This window comes from Vombatus ursinus, unplaced genomic scaffold (genome assembly GCF_900497805.2).
Source record: "Vombatus ursinus unplaced genomic scaffold, bare-nosed wombat genome assembly UNPS02014818.1, whole genome shotgun sequence".
NCBI classification, from domain to species: Eukaryota; Metazoa; Chordata; class Mammalia; order Diprotodontia; family Vombatidae; genus Vombatus; species Vombatus ursinus.
The window spans coordinates 4,079,914-4,102,566 of NW_020954596.1; the positions used below are offsets into that span (position 1 = coordinate 4,079,914).

At 37.5% G+C, this 22,653-nt stretch overlaps 1 protein-coding gene across 1 annotated transcript in view; it reads right to left on the bottom strand.

Moving 5' to 3' along the window:
* The window catches only part of ATRN (attractin), a 236,299-nt gene that overhangs the window by 209,146 nt on the left and 4,500 nt on the right, over positions 1-22,653 (bottom strand). The window contains exon 2 of the mRNA XM_027836676.1: positions 1,531-1,614. Within this exon, the coding sequence (XP_027692477.1) occupies positions 1,531-1,614 (84 nt within the window). The remainder of the gene's footprint in view (positions 1-1,530; positions 1,615-22,653) is intronic.

Sequence of the window (22,653 nt, forward strand, 5' to 3'; positions counted from 1 at the left end):
ATTGCAGCAGATGGCCTCTTTGGTTCCTGATGCGTTTCAATGAATATTTCACTCCTCTTTTACAGCTCAACGTCTAGAATGAATCTTCTATACTCATTACCTTCACTTCTTCTCCACTTACTCACTTCTTAGTCATTATATTAATTCTATTCACGACTCTACTGAAATTCCAGGAGCACCAAGACCTAATTTCTGTCATCTTCATTTCACTGCCTTCCAGCCAGAAAAAATACTTAACAATGAGGCTTATCCTTCTAGTATGTGATCCTTCTAGTAAGGCCTATCTTTCTTGCACTCTATTTTCTGTTTTGCTGTCATTTTTAGAAATTTGTCCACTTAGGAACAAATTTATGGGGCAGAATTCAAATAAATGAATCAAAATACAACTGTATTGAAATTAACCATTGTTAGAGATAAATTCATTTACTGCTTTAAATTGGAAAAATGATATTTTATAAAACTTTAAGAACATTTAAACAGCTTGTTAAACAACCATATAGACAACATTAGTATTTAATCTTTAACTTTCACATCCTTCTTAATTCATTGGATGGTAAGAGAAAATTTACAAAGGAGAAGAAAATACCATAAAGCAATTAACATTTAATCTAGATAGAGTTGTATTTTAAACTTTTTTAAAAAAGAAAAGCTCAAATCTGTCTTCTCTTTTATTCTTTTCCTTTAGAGTCTATTTCATTTTAGAAAACAGTGCTTTATAATATGCCATAGATGATAATTCTCTTTTTAATACTTGGCAATTCTATATTCCCCAATGTAGCAAACACAAAAGGATGCTTCGACATAAGCAAACATTAAATAAACAGCATTTATAGGCTCTACAAATTGAAAGTACCATTCTTAAAAATTATAATGCCTTTTTCAACTTCACTTTCTAAAATAAAATTAATTCAATTTCTCTCCCCAAATTGAAAAATATATTAATATATACATATGTGTATGCATATATACATATATGTATGCATGTGTGTATACACATACATCATATATTCATATCAGAATTCTCATCATTTCACTGGTGTTTAGCTAGTGATCAAAATTTCTTCTGAAACTTTTATCTGAGATCAAAATTGCATTTAGACAAATAAAATCTTTCCTATAATGTGTTCTAAGCCTTAATAAAAATATATCCTCTTCAGCAGTTCATGAAAATGTAATGGACATTAGCAAAAAATATCAGATTATATTAAAGACTAGTCATTCTTAAAATTAAATCAACACTTTGGTTATTAATTTTTAAAAATTCACATTATAAACCAATTCAATGGCTTTTTTGTCATCCTATTAGGAATTTTGGGGGGGAAAAAAACTCAGTGGTCCAAAGCAAACCTTTTAAAATCTATTTTTAATTGAAGTTATGGCCAGAGAAGTCTACAACACAACTCTATCTACAGTAAACAGATACAAGCAATCAATCAGTAGCATTTTACTCAGATATGTCTTTGGCAGAAAAGAAATTATTGAATCTAAAGTTGAAGTTTATCACAAAAAAACAAAACAATTGTTACTCACTCTCCTTCAATGAGCCATGTACATTTTGTTTTGTATTTGTAATTTCCAGGTCCATCGGTTACAAAACCTGATAATCCACTCAGCCTATAAATTATAAATGTAAAGAAAAGAAAAATATAGGAAAATGTTAAGGTTTGCAAGAATCTCATATATCAATAACATAACGCATCTTTTTATACTTTTAGCAACACAATAAGTAATAAGAAAGAGAAAAATTTTCCTTTGTTATGGAGATGTAGCAAAGGGTCCATTAATATATTTCCTATCATACAAAACTCAAAGAACTACAAAAGAAATCTCACGTATACCTTTCTAGTGATCTTCCCTAAGTGTACATCCAGCCATATTAATAACCTCTACTCAATAACTAGCTCTATTCCTCTACTCTGCTGGCTTCTTATCTTCTCCAAGATCAAATATAAAATCCTTCGTTTGGTGTTAAATGCTTTTCACATTCTAACCCTTTAAACCTGCTCCACTCCCACCTACACCTTTCCAGTCTTCTTACACTTTATTCCTCACCACATACTATTCAGTCCAGTGACACTGGCCTCTTTACTACTTAATGAACAAAAACCCATTTCACAACTCCAGGTATTTTCTCTGGCTGTCCTCAATGGCTGGAATGTTCTCCCTCTCTTCAAGTTCCAACTAAAATCTCATCTTTTACAGGAAGTCTTTCCCAACCTCCTTTTAATTCTAGCGTCTTCCCTCTCTTAATGATTTCCTACTTCTCCTGTATATAGCTATATATCCATTATATTCAGCGTCTGGCACCTAGTGTTGTTGTTGTTGTTGTTCAGTTGTTCAGTTGTGTCTGACTCTTTTGACCTCATGAACCACAGCACGCCAAGCCTTTTTGTCCTCCACTATCTCCCAAAGTCTGTCCAACCTCATGTTTGTTATTTCCATAACATTATTTATCTATCTCATCCTCTGCCATTCCCTTTTCCTTTTGCCATCAATCTTTCCCAACGTCAAGGTCTTTTTCAAGGAGTCCTGTCTTCTTATTATGTGGCCAAAGTAGCTAGGCTTTAGCTTTAGTATTTGACCTTCTTGTGAATAGTCTGAATTAATTTCCGTAAATATTGGTTGATTTGATCTCCTTGTTCTCCAAAGGACTCTCAAAAGTCTTCTCCAGAACCACAGTTCAAAAGCATCAATTCTGCAGTTCTCAACTTTCCTTATAATCCAACTCTTCACTGCTTGGCACCTTGTATGTGCTTAATAAATATTTATTGAATAAGTGACTTTATCTCCCACCACTCCCACTCATACTCTACACTGTACCTAACCAGATAAATTGTCCTTCAAGGCCTAGCCAAAATAACACCTCCTCTATGAAGCCTTTCCTTGATTCATCAAGTGGAAGCAATGCTTCTCCTGAATTTATCAGAGCACTTTGTACCTGTCAGGCACACATCGTGTTCTGAACTGTATTATATTTAGCTGTATGAATCTTATTACCCTTACTACAAAGTAAACCCCTACAATACAGGTACTATTTTTATTTTTGTGCCTCCTCCAGCAATGGTTTAAAAAAGAAAGAAATGTAAACCAGTAGAACAGACTAGATAAGATAGAATAAGGAACAGTTTGGTAGAGATTAGGTTTAGACCAACATTTTACACTATATACAATAATCTGTAATGGATATACGACCTGAAGATTAAAGGTCACATCATTTTAAAAATTAGAATATAATATGATTACATAGCTTTCATAGATATGATTAGTGGTGTAGTTCTTGATCAAACAAGATGAAATAGTGATTACAAAAGAAAATAGATGATTCTGATTACATGAAATTGAAATGTTTTGCACAAACAAAATCAATGCAACTAGGATGAGAAGGAAAACTTCTTTGTATCAAGGAAAATCTTTGTATCAAATATCTCTGATAAGAGATTGATAAACAATAATTAACATAAATGTATAAATGCCTAGAGATATTCCTCCAATGAACAAGTAGTCAAACAACATGAGCAAGTTATAAAAAGAACTGCAAACTATTAACAACCATATCAAGGACTTCCAAATCAATCAAAAAACAAAATCAAAACAGTTCTGTGGTTTCAGCTAACACCCAACAAAATGAAAAAGATAACAAAAAACAGAAACAATCCATGTTGGAGGAGCTACCAAAAAATGAGAGGTGTTGGCAGAAATGTGAATTGTCCCAACCATTCTAGAAAGCAATTTTTAAAAAAAATCCTTTCCCTCTTGTTAGGATTTTGACTACTGGAAGTTTATTCCCTCTTCCCTCTGGAATCTGAGTTAGCATTTCACATTTAGAATCTTAGGACAGAAAAAAACATAAGCACTTCTATAAGGTCTTTGAGCCCTCTTTGGAGACAGTAAACCAAGGCCATTCTCCAGGCTCTTGCCAGATAATTGGCATGTATTCTTTAAGTCTCTTACTTTTTGCTTTCACTTCTTAAAATAGCCAAGAAGGTCCATCCCTCTCCCTCCCACCCCCCACTCCCATTCCATAATAGTGTCATAAAGTATACAATTGGGCCCAGATGCTCCTGCAGCATATGGCATACTAGTAAGACTCTCAATATGCCTTTTGTTAGCTATTCTTGAATAAATCAGGTACATTCCAGTTTGATACTCTCATCCCCCTCAATCAATTTACTGAGTTCAAAGATCCCAAGACATAAAATTGAAAGCAGAGACAGCAAGTAACACTTTCCTATCAAGCACCAAGCACCATCCAGAATCCCTGAAAAGGAAGGTGCATCTCTAACATGTGAGAGAAAAAGCTTTTCCTATGCAAAAAGGGGAAAACTGAGAGGCTATTTTTATAGCTGCTAAACCACCCTAATCTAGACACAGATTTAGAGGCTTATAGAGTTCCAGTCTCATCTGTAAAGAATATCCTATAATGTTCCCCTTGGTCTTATGCATGTATTTCCTTTCCCCCTCTCCCTCCTTGTACCATGTAATCACTCATTAGACACCAAATGAAGGGGAAGGGAGACATTTGGCACCAAACGAAGAAAATGAAATATATTGAAAAAACTGATCATCTGCTTTTTAATTCCTCAAACTGATGGGGCCTCATTCCAATTCTTGTAGTAAGCGACCCTACATTAAGGTCTCTAAAAACCAAGCTGAATGAGATATTTGTATTTTAATTCTAGAGGTAAGAGGGAACCACTGGAGGCTTTTAATCAAGGAAATGTCCATGGTCATATGTTACTAAGGAATGTTAATTTCAGTAGCTGTTTGGAGGACAGATTGGAAAGGAGAGAGAATTAGAAGCTGAGAAAGTGATGAGAAAGTTAACTTTAAAGTTAACTATTAACTCTTAATAACCACATCAAAGACTATTCCAAAACAAAATCAAAACAGCCCTAAGATTTCACCTCACAGCAAAAAAATGAAAAAGATGACAAAAGATGGAAACAGCCTATGTTGGAGGGGCTAAAAGATAGGAGGTGTTGGTGGAAGTGTGAATTGGTCAAACCATTCTGGAAAGCAATATGAAATTATACTATTAAAAAAAAGCCTTTCCCTCTTATTAGCACTTTGATAGAACTTTATTCCCTTTTCCCTCTGGAATCTGAATTAGAATTTCACATGTAGAATCCTAGTACAGAAAAAACATAAGCATTTCTTTATAGCATAGTAATAGTTAAAAGTTATAACTTACAAGAGTCAAGGGGTTAGATCTAAGAGACATTTGTGGAGTTAGAATCAATAAGATATGACAACCAAGTAGATATGGGGGAGATTAAAGGGTCAAGCATGACATCTAAGTTGCAAAACTGGACAAATTAAAAGAAGATCACATCCTCAACAGGAAAAGGGGAGTTTGTAAGAAGAGTGGGTTTAGATGGCAAAATAATAAGCTGCATCTGGGACATGAGTTTGAAAGATGATGTGCAAGAGGCAGTTGGTGATTTAGGACTAGAATTCAAAAGAGATCAGTGCTTTATATGCATACATGGGAATAAAACTGAAACAGGACCAGAAAAGTGCCTTGGAGGACATCCATACTTGATGTTCAGAAAATTGGTAATGATCCAGAAAATGAGACTGAGAAGGAAGAGTTAGCTAAAAGGAAGACTAGAACACAGCAATGTCAGAGAAGCTAAGGTAGGAGTGTTCAGGAGGCAGATATGGTCAACAGTTATAAAAGCTACAGAGAGGTCCAGGAGAATGAGGAATGATTTCAAAATTTATCTTACTTAGAATTCTAGATGGTATCTAAGAGAAAAAGCTAACTCATATTTGAAGCTAAAATGAAAAAAAAATCCAAAGCAGTCAAAATAGAACTCCAAAATTAGGAAAAATTTACAGTGCTCTTGCACATGGAAATCCAAATAAGTATCTAAGGTCTTTATTAAATTTCAAAATTACAAAGAAAGACTCCTTCATATATCACAAAAAAGACTTATTTAAAAACACATAAGAATCTTTTAAGACTTCTCACTAACAATGAAAGATACTAAGATGTCATCTTGGAAAGAGGTCACTATAATAGTGCCCCAGGAATTGGTGACTGGCCCTGTATTTTATAATATTTTTAGCAATGACTTGAATAAAAGCGTAAGTGGCATCCTTATGAAACCTGTAGATGACACAAAGCTGGGAAAGGCACTGGATAACAGAGTTAGATCAAAACACTTTTTCAACAGGCTAGGACAGTGGAATTCATCTTGTCAGGCCAAAGCTAATAAAATAAAACTTAACTGAAAATAAATGTAGTTCAAAAATCAATTTAAAGAGGGCAGCTAGGTGGCACAGCGGATAGAGAACCAGCCCTGAAGTCAGGAGGACCTGGGGTCAACTCCAGCCTCAGACCAAACACTTGACACTTACTAGTTGTGTGACCCTGGGCAAGTCACTTAATCCCAATTGCCTAACCCTCCCCCCCCCAAAAAAATCAATTTTAAAAATACAACATAGGAAAATTCTAGTCAGACAACAGTTCGTCTAAAAAAAAAAAGATCTGGAGGGTGGAGTGGATCATAACTTCAGTATGTATCAACAGTTTAACATAACTCCCCCAAAATAAAATAATAATTATATAATGCCAACTTGGTTTGTTGTTGTTTTTAGTAAAAGTACAGTATAAGAGATGAAGGAGTTATATTCTGCCCCAGTCAGAACACATCTAGAGTATCACGCTCCATCCTAGGTACCACATTTTTCGGAAAAACACTCACAAGCTGGACAGTATCCAGAAAGAGTCAACAACTAAGATGATAAGGGGCACTGCAGACCATGCCACATAATGATTAGCTGAAGGAAATTGGGATAATTAGGCTGGAAAAATATCATAAAGATCTGATTCATGTGGAAGAAGGATAAGACATCCTATTCGGCTCCAGAGAGCAGAATATTAGTAGTGGAAAAAAGCTGCACAGAACCAAATTTCATCAAAACACAGGAAAAAATGTTCCTAACAATTAGTTAACCAAAAGTAGTATGGGCTGATGGAATAGCAGGGGGCTGATCCTAACTTGAAGTCTTCAAACAAAGACCAGATGGCCAATTTTTTGGTTATGGATGACAGGATGATAAAGGCCATCTAATGCAATCATCTCATTTTTAAAGATAAAGAAAATGAAACTCAGGGAGGTTAAGTGATTTGCCCCAAGATCATTCAGGTAGTATTAGAGCTGAAATTTGAACTCGTCTTCTGACTCCAGTACCAATGGTCTTTCCACTGTATCACAACGCCTGCTAATATTGGGGGTATTCCTAGACTACATAGCCTCTAAATTTCCTTCCAATTCAAATTCTAGAAAAAAAATGTTCACACAATATAGCAATGAATAAACAAAGCTGAAAGGAACACAGAGAATACATTGTCATGACCGTATTAGCTAAAAGTTCTGAATTGTTTTTTGTGTTGAAATTGTATTTTGTTATGGTTCCCTTCCCCCCTCCAAGAGCCCCACTAGTTATTATACTAAGTATATAAGTAGACAGAGTAAAGTCACAATAAATAGGAAACAGGAATTAAGAGTGTAAAGGGAAATACAGCAGTCACTTGCCCAAAAACTGACTCTAAATTAAGGTCATATCCAGAGACTACATGCTAAATTAGGAGAAGCTAACTAGACCCCAATATACAACTTTTTGGTTCCAATATCTGCCCCACAAATAAGCCACAGACATGCACAGCAAAACCAAAGAAAAGTTATGCAAATTAAGTAATCCAGGCCATTTGGTATCCTGACTAATACTTCTGAAAGTTTAGTTTAGAATAAAAATCTCCTTCCTCCCTGGTATCCTTCTGGTTAGGGAGAATCTGAGTCAACTAAAGCAGGTGAAGAGTGAAGAGACCCAAAAAATTACAACCGTAAGGGTAAAAACAAGAAAATGTTTATTTAAGTAGCCTGAAAGCAGAATTAATATTGCGCATTATTATGTAATCAAATGTAATCAAACGTACTTAGACAATAGATAGAGAACTGGCCTCAGAATCAGCAAAATCTGGGTTCAAGGAACACCTCTAACATATAATGGGCTGACCCTGAGTAAGTCCCTTAACTGCTAGGTGCTTCAGACAATTCTGTGACTACAAGTTGCAAATCAAGTACAGGATATGCATTAGTAGAGTGAGTTTTCTCATCAAGAGTTCTTTACACCAATGAAATCACAGGCCCTCTCTAAAATAAACTACACACACACACACACACACACACACACACACACTCTTTCCTCTCTTTGCTTTCCCTTTTCCTCCCTTCTGTCTCTCTCCCTCTCCCATCTCCCTTTTATTCACCCATCTCCTTTCCTTCTCCTTCCTCTTCTTTTCTTCTCCCTCTTCCTCCCTTCTTTTCCCTAGTACTGAACCACATAACCAACCATTCAAAGACCAAACTAGGTAAGTTTGGAGAGACTAATCACCAAGTTAACCACAGAATATTAAGTTTTATAGCAACAAGAACTCCCAAAGACAATCTACTAAGGTCCATACCTTAGTATGGTATGGTCATTATCTGTATCTTCAGGAGTGCCTATATTGACAAAATCACAGATCATTATCTGTATCATCAGGAGTGCCTATATTGGCAAAATCACAGATCATCAAAGTATATGGAAAAAATAATCAATTCATTGTGTGCAATATTTAATATAAAGAAATTCTAGGAAATTTTCACCCAAAAACTTCATTGCTTTAGTAACCCAAACTTTAAAATCTGGTATTATCTTTAATTTTCCTTTTCTTCAATCCCTTCATCAAATCTCTCATCCAGTAATTCTTTTCTTCCATAAAAATGTCTATTGGATTTATTCCTTCCTCTCCATTCATAATGTCACCACAAGACCACAATGTACAACATGTCTGGATTACTACTACAGCCCTCAAGTTATCTAATCATGTCTATGCTAATGATCCTCAGATTTTGCTTTTCCAACCCTAACCTCTCTCCCAACCTTCAGATTTGAATCTCCAACTGCTTATGAGACATCTCAAACTAGATGTCTCATGGATATCTTGAACATATCCAAAACTGAATTCATTATTTTCCCCAAAAAATCCTTCCTACCTTATAAATTTCCCTATTACTATTAAGGATACCACTATCTTCCCTGTCATCCAGGTTCACACCTAAGTTGTGAACCTTAACTTCCTACTCTCTCTCACTCCCCATATCCAATCTGCTGCCAATACTTGTGTATTTTACCTTCATAACATCCTATTGACCTCCCTCACTCCTCTGACACTGTCGCCACTCTGGTGCAGGCTCTCATCACCTCACACCTAGGCAAATGTAATAGCTGGTGGATCTGCCTGCCTGGAGACTTTCCCCACTCCAGTTCACCTTCCAGTCAGCTGACAAAGTAATCTTCTTAAAGGGCAAATCTGACCATATAACATCCACACTGTCCCATAGAGTTTCTCTATCACCTCCAGCATCAAATATAAAATACTGTTTGGCATTCAAAACCCTTCATAACCTGCAATACCCCCACATAACTTTCCAGTCTTCTCATACATTACACTTCCCTACAACATAGTCTGAAATCCAGTGACACTGGCCTCCTGACTGCTTCTCCAGCAAGACGCTCCATCACCCCACCCCGAGCATTTTCCCTACGTATTCCCCCGGCTTGGAATGCTCTCCCTCCTCATCTCCACCTCCTGGTTTCCCCGACTTCCTTCGAGTCCTGACTAAAATCCTACCTTCTACAAGAAGCCTTTCCCAATCACTTGTAATTCTAGAACCTTAACTATTTCCAATTTATCCTATATAGCTTGTTTGTACAGTGGTTTGAGTGTTATCTGCCTCAATAGACTATGAGCCCCTTTAAGGCAGGGACTATCTTTTGCCTTTCTTTAGTTATCTCCAGCATTTAGCACAGTGCCTGGAACACAGCTGATGATTAACTGACTGAACAACTTGCTGCCCCCCAAGTTTCTCACCTCCATAAACCATCCTGCACACTGTGTACTACAGCCAGACTTATCTCACTATAACAACTCAGGATAAGGTCCAAATTCTTCAACCAACATGGGAGGAGAGAAAAGAATTTAAGTTTAGTTTATAAGATTATAAGAAAAGAAAGAGAGAAGAAGAAATGGAGGCATTTATCTACCACTGTGCAACACAGACCCTCTGCTCAAGCTGGTCAGTCAACAAGTATTTATTAAGCACTTCTTATTTACCAGGTACTATACTAAGCAATGGAAATACAAAAATGGAAATACAAAAAAAAAAAATCCTTGCCCCCATGGAGATCATATGACAAACAAGGAGGCAATTATGAAAATAACCAGGTACATATAAGATATATGCAAAGCAGATGGAAGGTAATCTCAAACGAGAGGTACTAGCTCCTGGAGGATGAGGAAAGACTTCCTAGAGTTCAGGAAAGTCAGGGATTCTGACAGGCAACAGTGAGGAGAGACAGCATTCCAAAAATGGGGACCAGCCAAAGCTAATGCAGGGAGCTGGGCACGTCATACCTATGAAATAGCAAGGAGGACAAAGTGGCCGTACCACAAAGAGTGTCAGCATGAAGAAAACCTGAAAGATAGGAATGGGTCAGGTTCTAAAGAGTGCTGGAGGTCAAAGGTGTTTAGGTTTAATCCTAGGGGGCAGCTAGGTGGCACAGTGGATAGAGCAGCAGCCCTAGAGTCAGGAGGCTCTGAGTTCCAATCTGGCCTCAGACACATAACACTCACTAGCAGTTAACCCCAACTGCCCTCACCAAAAAAAAAAAAAAAAAAAAAAAAAAAGATTTAATCCTGGAATTAATAGGGAACCACTGTGGTTTGAGTCAGGGGAGAAGTGGCATAAAAAGATGTACTATTTAGGGAAAATAACTTTGAAAGCTGAGTGGAGAATGGATTAGAATTGGACATGTACCTTGAGGAAGAGAGGTTATTTGGTAGGTTGGTGAATTAGTTTAGTTACAAGGCTATTGAAGTAGTTCAGGTGAGAAGTGATGAGGGTCTAAAATAAGGTAGCGGTTTGTATGAGTAGAAAGAAGGAAGTATATGCAAGAGAAAAAAATTATAAGACAGGGCAACAGATTCAATTTATGGGATGAGGAGGAGTCAAAAATGACACCAAGGCGAGGAGCCTAGGCACCTGGGAGGATGGTGGTGCCCTTGACAGTAATAGGGAAGTTCAAAAGAAGGGAAGTTGGGGGAAGGGAAGAAGGAGAGAAAGATAACCAACGGCTTCTGTTTTAGGCATGTTAATTTAAGATGCCGATGAGACAACCAGTTCAAAAGGTACAAAAGGCAGTTGGTAATGGGGAAATGGAGCTCAGGAAGGAGACTAGAGCTGGATATATTAATCTGGGAATCATTTCCATAGAGATGATAATTAAGCCCATGAGAGCTGATGAGATCATTAAAAAGTACTGAGGAGAAAAAAAAAAATACTGAGGAAAAAGAAAAGAGAGCCCAGGCCAGTGCTTTAGTGGATACCCAGTTAGCAGGAATGACATCCAGCTAAGGAGACTAAGAAGGAGCAATCTGACTGATAGGAGAACCAGGAAAGAGCAGGGTGACAAAAACCTAGAGAGGAGAATGAATCCAAAAGAAGGTGATCAACAAGGTCAAATGATTCAGAAAGGTCCAGAAGATTGAGGATTAAGAAAAGAAAGATTTGGGAATTAAGAAATCATTGGTAACTTTTGGGGAGGGCAGTTTCAGGTGAATGATGAAGTCAGTCAGACTGCAGAGAGTTTAGAAGAAAGGGAGAAGAAATGGAGGCACCTAAAGTACATTACTTTCCCACAGGCAGCCCAAAGTGGGAGAGATATAGCATGACAGTTATTAGGGATGGTCAGATTATAGGAGGGATTTTTAAGGATGGGAGAGACATTGAATATTTGTATTCATCAAGGAAGGTGCTGATAAATAGAAAGAAATTGAGTATTTGAGACCTGGGATGATGGAGAGGACAATTTGCTAGAGAAGGCAAGAGGGGATGAGGGCAAGAGGGGTACCCTCGAACGAGGGTACGTGTAGAGAAGACTGGCTTTGGCAAGCAGAAGGGTCAACTCTCCATCCGACACACAAGTTTACAATGCACGTGAGTAGTCATTTAACCTCACTGAGCCTCAGATTCCTCACATGGTTTCCTAGAAGACCTCTAAGGTCTCTTCCTGCTCTGATCTGCTCTGATGAGCTCCAATACTCAAGATTATAAGAAACTGACAGAAATATAAGAACAAAAACCATTCCCAAACAGGTAAGTGGTCAAAGGAGATGAATGGGCAGTTTTCAAAAGAAAAAATGTTGTTAACAACTGAAACAACTGAAGAGACCTTCAACCATATGAAAATTCCAAATAACTAATAAGAGACACGTAGATTAAAACAACTTTGAAGTTTCACTTCATAGCTATCAGTTTGGCAAAGATGATAAACAATGAAAATTATGTTGAGGGACCATGGGAAAACAGACATGCTAATACTTTGTCAGCAAAGGTCTAGCCCACTTACTTTAGCAAACAAATTGGAATTATACTAGAAAAGTCACAACTGTACATATCCTCTGACCCAGTAAAATGACTACTAGAAGGGAGTCAAAGACAGAGGGAAAGGTCCTATATATACAGAAATATTTTTAGGAACTCTTTCTGTGTTAGAAAAAACTGTAAACAAAGCAAGTATCCCTTAATTGGGAAATAGCTGAACAAACTGTGGTATACAAACATAAAGGAATATTATTGTACCATGAAAAGCAATAAATATTGAGAGTTTAGGGAAACTTCAGAAGTTGTAAGTGAAATTACAAAGAAACAATAGAACAGTTTAAACAATGACTGCAAAAATTCTGACCAATGCAGTAACCAATTGTGATTTCCAAGGACGTAACAGCAAAGTATGCTTCTCTCCTCAAGGCACAGAGATGGCAAACTACACATAAATGAATGAAGCCTTTGTGATTAGTCAATAGTCAATTATTTATCAAGCACTTATTATGTGTCATTTACTATGTCAATCACTGAGGATACAAAGACAGGCAAAAACACAGCCCCTTCCCTCAAGGAGCTCATACTCTAATAGGAGAGAAATACAAAAAACTATGTATATCCAAGATATATGTAAGGTGTAAATGAGAGGTAATTTTAGAAGGAACTAGCAATGGGGTATACTGAAAAAGGCATGTTGCAGAAAATGGGATTTAAGCCTAGTTTTGAAAGAAGCCAGGAAAGTCAGGAGATGACAGTGAGTTAGGAGAGCATTCTGGTCATGGGGGACAGCTGGCCAGTGAAAAGATAAAGAGTCAAGCGATGGAGTGTTGGGCATGAGGAACAGCAAGTATGACAGTGTTGCTGGATCATAAAGTGGAAGAGAGTAAAATGAAACAAGACTTAAAAGGTATGAAGAGAATAGGTGATGAGGAGCTTTGAATGCCAAAGAAAGGATTTATATTTGATCTTGGAGGTAATAGAGAGTCACTGGAATTTACTGAATTGGGGGTAAAATAGTTAGACCTGTGCTTTACAAAGATCATTTTGGCAGCTGAGTGGACAATATACTGGAGTTGGTAAACCAACCAGAAAGTTATTGCAATAGTACAGGCATGACATGTTGAGGGCCTGCACCAGGGTTGTGCCTGTATAAATGGAGAGGAGATTTACAGGAGAGATGTTGTGAAGGTAAAAACATCAAAACTTGGCAACAGATTAGATTAAGTGGGATAAGTGGGAGTGAGGAGTTGAGGATGGTGATACCTTCAACAGTAACATGGAAATTTGGAAGAGAGGAAGGTTTTGAGGGAAAGATCATGAATTCTACATTACACATGCTAAGTTAGAGAAGTCAATGGGATGTCCAAGAGGCAATTGCTAAGTAAAACTGCAAGTCAGGAGAGAGACAAGGGCCTGAAACATAGGTCTGGGAATAATCTGTATAAAGGTAGTAATTGAACCCATGGGAAATGATTAAAATAAGAAAAAAGTGAAACTCCGAGAGTGGGCATGTCCTAGAGGAAGATCCAACAAAGAAGATTAAGGAATGGTCAAACAAAAAGGAGAAGAATCAGGAGAGAGCAGTGTCATTAAGACATAAAGAGAGACTATCTACGAAAAAGCAGTGATTGACAATGTCAAAGGTTGGAAAGAGGTCAAGAAGGATGAGGACTGAGAAAGGGTCATTAGATTTAGCAATTAAGAGATCACTAGTATTAGGCGAAGCCCTGACTTGGGCATCACCCTACAACTTCAGATTTGATGTTAAGGTGAAATTAGGCATTCTTAGGTCACTTAATAGTTACCAAAAGAAGGTTTACTCAGCCCTAACATGGAAAAGATATTCAATGGGAATACAGTAACCCTTAGAAACCATCTGGTCATCAGGGCAGGTTGCAGTGCCTCACGGGGTCTTGGGACATCCATAATATCCAAAAGGACCCTTGAGTGGGTCTTGTTTCCTTGGGTAATCAAGAAGCCACCGTCAATAAGAACAGACACTTACCAGGAAGCTGCATCAATTAAGGCATACCAATTGAGTGTTGTTTCCCATCCAATCAAGCCTCATTTTGTCCCTTTTTAGGTTAGCTTAACCTGTGGAGGGGAGACCCTGATGCATACTGGTCTTATCGCAATAGTCACCTTGGAGGAAGCAGTTTCAGCTTAACAAGGCCAGAAGTCAGACTGAAGAGAATTGAAGACAGCAGGAGGAGGGGGAAGTGGAGCTGACAGTTTTCTCAAGGGATTTAACCACAAAAAGGAGAAGATATATAAGACAATACACAGGGATGGTAGGACAAAGTAAGAGGTTTTCTAGGAAAGGGGAGGCATTGGTGTGTTTGTAGGCAGCAAGGAAGCAGCCAGTCGATAGTGAGAGTTCGATGATAGCAGAGATACACTGCTGAGAAGATGGAATCAGTGGGATCAAAAGTGTATGTAGATGGTTTTCTCTTGACAAGTAGGTTGACTTCTTCATGTGAGACAGTGGTGAAACAGAAAGTGGGGGAAGGTAGCTGAGTGATGTGAGTTGAGGCGGAGGTGAAAAAAAAAGGAGCTCTTAGTGAATGGCCTCAATTTTCTCAGCAACACATGAGGCAAGGTGAGAAGGCACAAGAAAGGGATTTCATGAGAGGCTAGAAGAGGGATAAAAAAGGTTTGGAACAGTCATTGTGGTGAACAGCACAGTGAATCAATTAGGAAGGTTGGGTCTTGGCAATTCATGATAAAATAAAACTGGTTCACCATGGTGTGAAAGAAGGTAAGTGTAATCAGTGTAAAAGTCATGCCCTGGGAAAAAACTGAGGGATGGAGTGAATAAAGGTAGCAATGGGATGAAGAACAGGTTAGAGGTCATAAAGCAGAGGAAAAGAACGAATGATAAAAGATTATAATCACTAGCCTTCTTGAGGTTCCCAGAACAAAACACTCCATCTCTCACCTCCAGGCATTTTCTCTGGCTATCTCTTATGCCTGTAATGTACTCCCTCCTCAATTCTACCCCCTAGCTTCCCTGGCCTCCTTCAAATCCCAACTAAAATCCCACCTTCTACAGAAAGCCTTCCCCAATCTCTCTTAATTCTGGAGCCTTCCTTCTGCTGATCATCTCCTATTTATCCTATATATAGCTTGTCTGTACACATCTGTTTGCATGTTGTCTCCCCAATTTGACTGTGCACTTCTTGAGGGAAGAACTGTTTTTTGCCTTTCTCTGTATCTCTGGCCCTTAGCACAGAACCTGGCACATAGCAGGCATTTCATAAGTGCTTACAGATTGACTGACAAATTAATTTCAGAGTTCATGAACACAGAAATGGAACACTTGCTGGTGATGGGAAGATCAAGGGTATAACTATTACTATATGTAACTGAGATTAAGTGGAGAAGCAGGTTATGGGAATTAAGTAAATTGAGTATGTAGGAAATTAGGGTGTTTGAGGAAATTATCTATCTATCTATCTATCTATCTATCTTATCTATTTATTGAAGTCCTCTAGTATAAGGGCAAGAGTTGGGGTGGAAAAACTGTGAGCCAGGCACTGAACTCGCTAAGGAAGGAAAGAGAATATTCTGGGGCAGTAGATAATAGCTACCAAAATCTTGACAGGGTGATAAATTGGGATTGAATGAACCTCAAATTACGGTACAGTAGTTTACTGAGATATGATTGATGCTTTAAAAAAATAAAAAGGCATCCAAAATCGTTCCCAACTAATTATTACAGGCATTGAAAAGAGAATTTACTTAGGGGAGTTTATCAGAAAGTTGTATAGCCAGAAAAGAAGGTGGGCATGTCATAAGGCAAGAATGAGAGAACTGACTGCCAGCCCAAGCGCTCTCCCTCCCTTCCAAACAATGTCAATACTACCAGACAAAAGTCCTTAACATGCTGGATAGACGTTCTGTGGAGAACTGATGGAAGGACATGGACAAGATTCACAGAAGATGAAATGGCATGGATGGGTTGCAATCTGTATCACTGGAAGGGGTACTTTATATCAGTGAGACCCCAGGTCCATAAAGTCAATCAGAAAGCATATACTACGTTCCTGCTGTATGCCAGGTACAGTGAAAGCACTCAGGATACAAAGACCATGAGGCAGTATAGAGTAAGAGATTGAGCACTGGAGATGTGACTGTGCACATCTACTAGCCAAATGACCTTGGACAAGTCACTTCATTTTTATGGGCTTCAGATTCAGCAAGAAACAAAGTAGATGTCTATCAAATGGAGAATGGTTAAACACATTGTGGTATAGGAATGCAATAGAATATAAATTGGGTCATAAGAAACTATGAACATGAAGAAATCGGGGAATAAAAGATTTCCATGAACTGATGCAGGGTAAAATAAGCAACAATGAAAAACAAACGAAAACAATGTACACCATAATTACAATGTAAACAAAAACCATCAGTAATTAGAATGACAGAGAAGTTTTGGCCCAGAAAAGGAGAGGAAATGCACCTCCCTCCCTTAGTTGTAAAGACTGAGGCCTATGGGTGTGAAATAATGCAAAAACTATCAGACACGGTTAATGTGTTGTTTGATTTTGTTGAAATGCTTTTTTCCTTTTCTTTTAATCTTTATGACATAAGAAATGAATAATAATGAGAAAGAGATATTCAGAAATAAATGATATAAAAGGTATCAATACAAACACCATAAAGTAAAAAATAAAAAACTGGAGGAAGAGGGAATTAAGTCCTGACTAGATGATCTAATAGGTTCCTTCCAATTCTAACATTCTGATTTCAAGGAGAAAATTGAATGAGTATAATAGATGTATGGCAGCAACCCTGACACAATGAAACATGAAAGAAGAAGAGACTGAAAAAAAAAAATTTCATTAATCAATCAACCAGCAATTAGTTGACTAGCATTTATTAAGTGTCTACTACGTGCCAGGCACTGTGCTATGAGCTAGATATATTAAAAAAAAAAGGCAAAAAAAACAGTCATTGCTCTTAAGGAGCCCAAAGTATAATTAGGAAGACAACATGAAAATAACTACATACAAATAAGATACATGCATTATAAATGGGGAAGAGAGGCCCCTTGGGGATGAAGTCTTGGAGGAAAGGCACTAACATCAAGGAGGACTGGAAAAGACTTCTTACACAAAGTGGGACTTTAGTTGAGACTTCAAGGAAGCCAAGGAAGTCAGGAGGATAAGAGGAGGGGGGAGAGTTCCAGGAATGGAGACAACCAATAAAAATGTAGAAGTTAAAAGATGGAATGTTTAAGGAACAAAAAGGAGACCAGTGTTAATGGATCAAAGAGTACATGGAGGGGAATAAGATGTAAGAAGACTGGAAAAGCAGGGGGAATGGGGGTAAGGAACAGGTTATAAAAGGACTTTAAAAGCCAGAGGATTTCATATTTGATTCTAGAGGTAAGAGGGAGCAACTGTGAGGTTACAGAATGGGGGTGGGGTAAGGCAGGGGAGAATGACAGGGTCAGACCTATGTTTTAGGAAGATCAATTTGACAGCTGAGTGGAGGATGGATGGATTAGAGATGTGGCAAAGTCAATGTTTTCAATGGAATGTTTTCCTAATAGGTCTGTCATTTTCCACACACATGCATCTCTACTATTATCAATGCTAGTTTCATATATACCACTTCTGAAAATAAAATAGCATAAAAATTTAATTTTTGCTCAAAGAGATTCAGCATCTATTTTTATATTTGTATAACACTTAAAAGATAAATATTTCTAATACTATATGTAATGAGCTCTAATGTCAAAGTCGATTAAAAATGAGTTTTTAATCAGACTTTGCTTTTATCCTAAAGACTTTTGAAGCTCTTAAATTATTAGCTCTTAGGTTCTCTCTATGGCTAAGAACAAAATTATTTTAATATAAACCATCTATTGGTTCATACAAACATTTTAAGACCTGTAAATTGGTGCCATAAAAATTTCATAAGTCTGCCTCCAAATACACCAGAATTTAAACAATTACACTAAGCTATCCACACACTAAGCAAATTGTTCATAAGTGACTCTAGAATTATAAAACTGGAAAGAATCTTAAAAGTCTTCTAATCCAGCTTCTACTCCAACCACAACTTCAGTCATTCATTAGAGGTAAGTTATATTGTGGAAAGAACACTGGATTGGGAGTTAGAACACCTGTGGTCAAATCCTAACCCTGTTGATTATTACCTTAGATAAGTCACTTCCTCTCTCTGAGCTTCAATTTCCTCATCTACAATATGGGAGAGGGAGGCACAGAGAAGGTTCAATTAGATGATCTCTAAGGTTCTTTCGAACCCTAAAATCTAAGATCCTATGTATGTGTAAGAACTTAACGTGTACAAAGAGCACTGTCCCGGGCACTGGGGAAAATACAAAGTTGTGATGAGACATAATCCCTGCCCTCCTAGTGTACTTACAGTCTAGCAGGGAGAAAAGATACCATTAGAGATAAAAAGAGCTCAAAAATAAAGTCCTGGGAGAGATTAGATGAGAAAGATCATTATCAAACAGCTCCAGATCATGGCCCTTCCATTCCAGCCTTCATCCCCACCTACTTCTCACTGAAAACTTGGACTTGGCCCTGAGAACCCCCATGGGCTGAAAGAGATGAGGTTTCACCTTATCTAGTCCTGAACCAAGCCTCCACCTCATTTCCAGGCCACCAGCTCCAAATCCATGACCTTTCACCTCTCCCCTTTTCCAGATCATCTTTATGTGCAATCTTTACCCACTAGAATGTAAACTCCTTTGGAATATAGAATGACTTCTATTGGCTTGATTGTATTTGGATCCCCAAAGTTCAGCACAGTGATGGACACATGTAAGTTTTTAATAAATTATCTATGCATCAGAAAGAAATCTTATACGTGGATTTTACAAATAAATCCACATACAGGTAACAATAATTTCCTCACCTAATATGCTACAAAATTCCTTTGCCATCCAATTCTTAATAAACTGAAGGCCTCCATTTGATTTCTCACAAAATGTTCTAGACCATTACTAACATGACTTCAATCAATCAACAAGTAGTTATTAAGTACCTAATAAGTACCAGGAACTAGGGATATAAATGCACAGAATAAAACAATCACTACTCTCAATGAGCTTACATTCTAACAAAAGTGCCTATAAAGACATTCACAGCATAAATATTAAGTGAATAAATACAAAAAACACAAACCTACTTATATATTTATATGTGTATACACATACAAAGTAGGTAAACACAAGTTGGTATCATGGGAGGGAAGGTATTAGCAGTTGGGTGGGATCAGAAAAGGCCTCATGCAGAAAATGGTGACAAAACACACCTTAAAGGAAAAGAGGTAGTACTCTATAAGACAGAGGTAAGGAGAAAGTGTATTCTGAGCATGGCGTGATACTCAGTATAAAGACTCCGGAAACAAAGATAGTGTGCTGTAACTGAGAAATAAAGGACAATTTGGCTGGATCACTGGGTATGAGAGGAGGAAATAATGTCCAATGAGTCTGGAAAGGTAGGTTGGGGTTAGGTTGTATTGGGTTTTCAAAGTTAAATAGAGTTTATATTTTATTCTAGGGACAACAGAAAGCCAATGGAGTTGAATAGAGTAGTCATGGTCAGATTTGTGTTAAAGGAAAACTACTTTGGCAGCAGTACGTAGGATGGACTACGGCAGTGAGGACATAAGGCAGGAAAACCAATTAGGAGGGTGATGCAACAATCTATCTGAGAAGTAGATGAGGGCTTGAACTAAGTGGTAGCTAGCTGTCTGAGTGGAGAGAAGGGTCAATGGAAGAGACCCTGTCAAAGTAGAAAATGCAAGATCTGGCAAATGATTGGTTTTGTGGGCTAAAGGACAATAAGGAACTGAGAACAAAGCTAAGATTAGGAACCTAAGGTACTGGAAGGATGGTGGCACCTTCAGCAAAAATAGGGAAGTCTGGAAGAAATGACAGTTAAGGGAGAAAAAGAATGAGTTCAGTTTTAAACATATCTCTAGGACATCCAGTTTGAAATGTCCAATAAATAACTACTGATTGAGGATTAAAGCTTGGGGCAGAGACTGAGGGTGGATACTGAGATCTGGGAATATTCTGCTTAGAGATGAGTGTTAACATGCTGGGAATTGATGAGGATACCAAGAGAGAGAGACAGATAAAGAAAAGAGGACTTAGGATAGAGCCCTAGGAAACATCCAGAGTTACCGTTCATTATGCAAATGAGAAGGCTGCAAAAGAGACTAAATATTCTCAAACAGAGAATCATGAAAATACAGGGAGAAGAGAGTATCCAGGAGAAGATGGTCAACGTATCAAATGAAGCAAAGAAGTCAAAAAAGATTAGGATTGAGAAAAAAAGACCATTAGATTTGACAATTAAGAAATTAATGGTATCCTCAGAGAAAGCAGTTTTATTTGAATGATAAGGTCAAAAGCCAGATTAAAAAGGGTTGAGGAGGATGGGGAAAGGAAGTAGAGGCATTGATTATACACCAGAGTTGTCACACCAACCCAAATAAGATTAAAATGTAATTGGGAAATGTTTAACAAAATAATTAAAAATATAATATGACACAGATAATGTTATTTTGTGGTTTTCTAAGTCAATATGCTGGCAGCAAGTTCCAGTTAAGCTGGACACAACTGGTGTAGACAATTCTGTCAAGGAATTTGGCTGAGAAAAGGAGATATAGAAGATGACAGCTTGAGGAGAGACTGAGAGGTTTTTTAGTAAAGATTGGTTTCTTTGTTTTTGTTTTTTAAAGGACAGGGAAGACATCTATAATTTGAAAGAAGGAGGGAAGGAGTCAGTTGATAGGGACAGATTGAAGATTCAAGAAAAAGTGGGAATGGTCACAATGCAATCTAAGGAAGAAAATGGGAAGAGGAAAGTTCCCATCAATTGGGAAGTGGCTGAACAAATTATAGCATAAGAATGTAATTTAATACTATTGTGGTATAAGAAATTTAAAAGGGACAGTTTCAGATAAACTTGGAAAGATTTATATGAAATGATACAGTGATGTGAGTACAACTAGGAAAACAATTTATACAATAACAACAATACTGGAATAATAATAATAGCTAATATTTACATAAATAGCACTTAAAGGTTTCAAAGTACATATGTTATCTCATTTGATCCTTCCACAACCCTGGGAGATAGGTGCTATTGTTATCCCCATTTTACTGATAAGGAAACTGAGGCTGTAAGAGGTTAAGTGATTTGCCCAAGGTCACACTTCTAATAAATATTTGAGGAAGGACTTGAACTCAGATCTTCCTGGGTCCATCTACAGCAATCTTACTCTCGCACAACCTAGCTGCCTCCAAACAAATTTGAAAGGCCTAAGAATCCTAAACCATGTCCAATAACTAACCATGATTCCAGAGGGCTAATGATGAAACATGTTAGTCACTTTATAATAGAAAGATGATGGACTTAGGGTACAGAGTGATATATATAATTTTTGGACATGGCCAATGCTGGACTTTGTTTTGCTTGACTACATACTACAAGAGGTTTTTCTCTTCTTTTTCCCCCAACAATGGATGGAGATAGGTGAAAGGGAGAGAAAATAGATTCCTGTTCATTGAAAAACATAAAATTTAATTTTTAAAAAGGATTGAGAGAGGAAAGAATCAAATATATATGTAGAGGGGTTAGGAGTGACAAGAAAAAGGGCCATCTCTTTGTCAAAGATTGGGGGAAAAGAGAAGAGTATGAGATGATATCAAGGGATTTTGAGGTGAAGAATATGAAAGATGAGTTCATGTTGAATAGTCTCATTTTTGTTTCAATAAAATTAGAGATAAGGTCCTCAGCTGAGAAGGAGTAGGGTAGAGGAGGCCTGAAGAAGAAAGAAAAGGTTTAGAATAGTTTCTGTGGGAAGTGAAATAGAGAATCGATTAAGGAAGAATAAAAAGACTGCCTTGCTTCAGTGAGGGCTCAGTTGATGTTGAATAACATGAATTTGTAATGCATCCAACCAGGACAATTGTGGGTTCAGAAGCTTATAAGCAGGAGCAGAAGAAGCAAATGGTGGAAGTAATTCAAGGCTAAGGTCTGGAAAGCGGAAAGGAGTGACACGATAAGGGGTGCAAGAGAAATGAGGCAACAGGACTAGGAATTCAACCCTAAGCACCTGTTTAGGCAATGGTCATAAATATCCTGACTGCTACAGTATAAAAAACACTGAATTTCAAAGCAGAACACCTACTTTCAAATCTGGTACTTACTACCATATG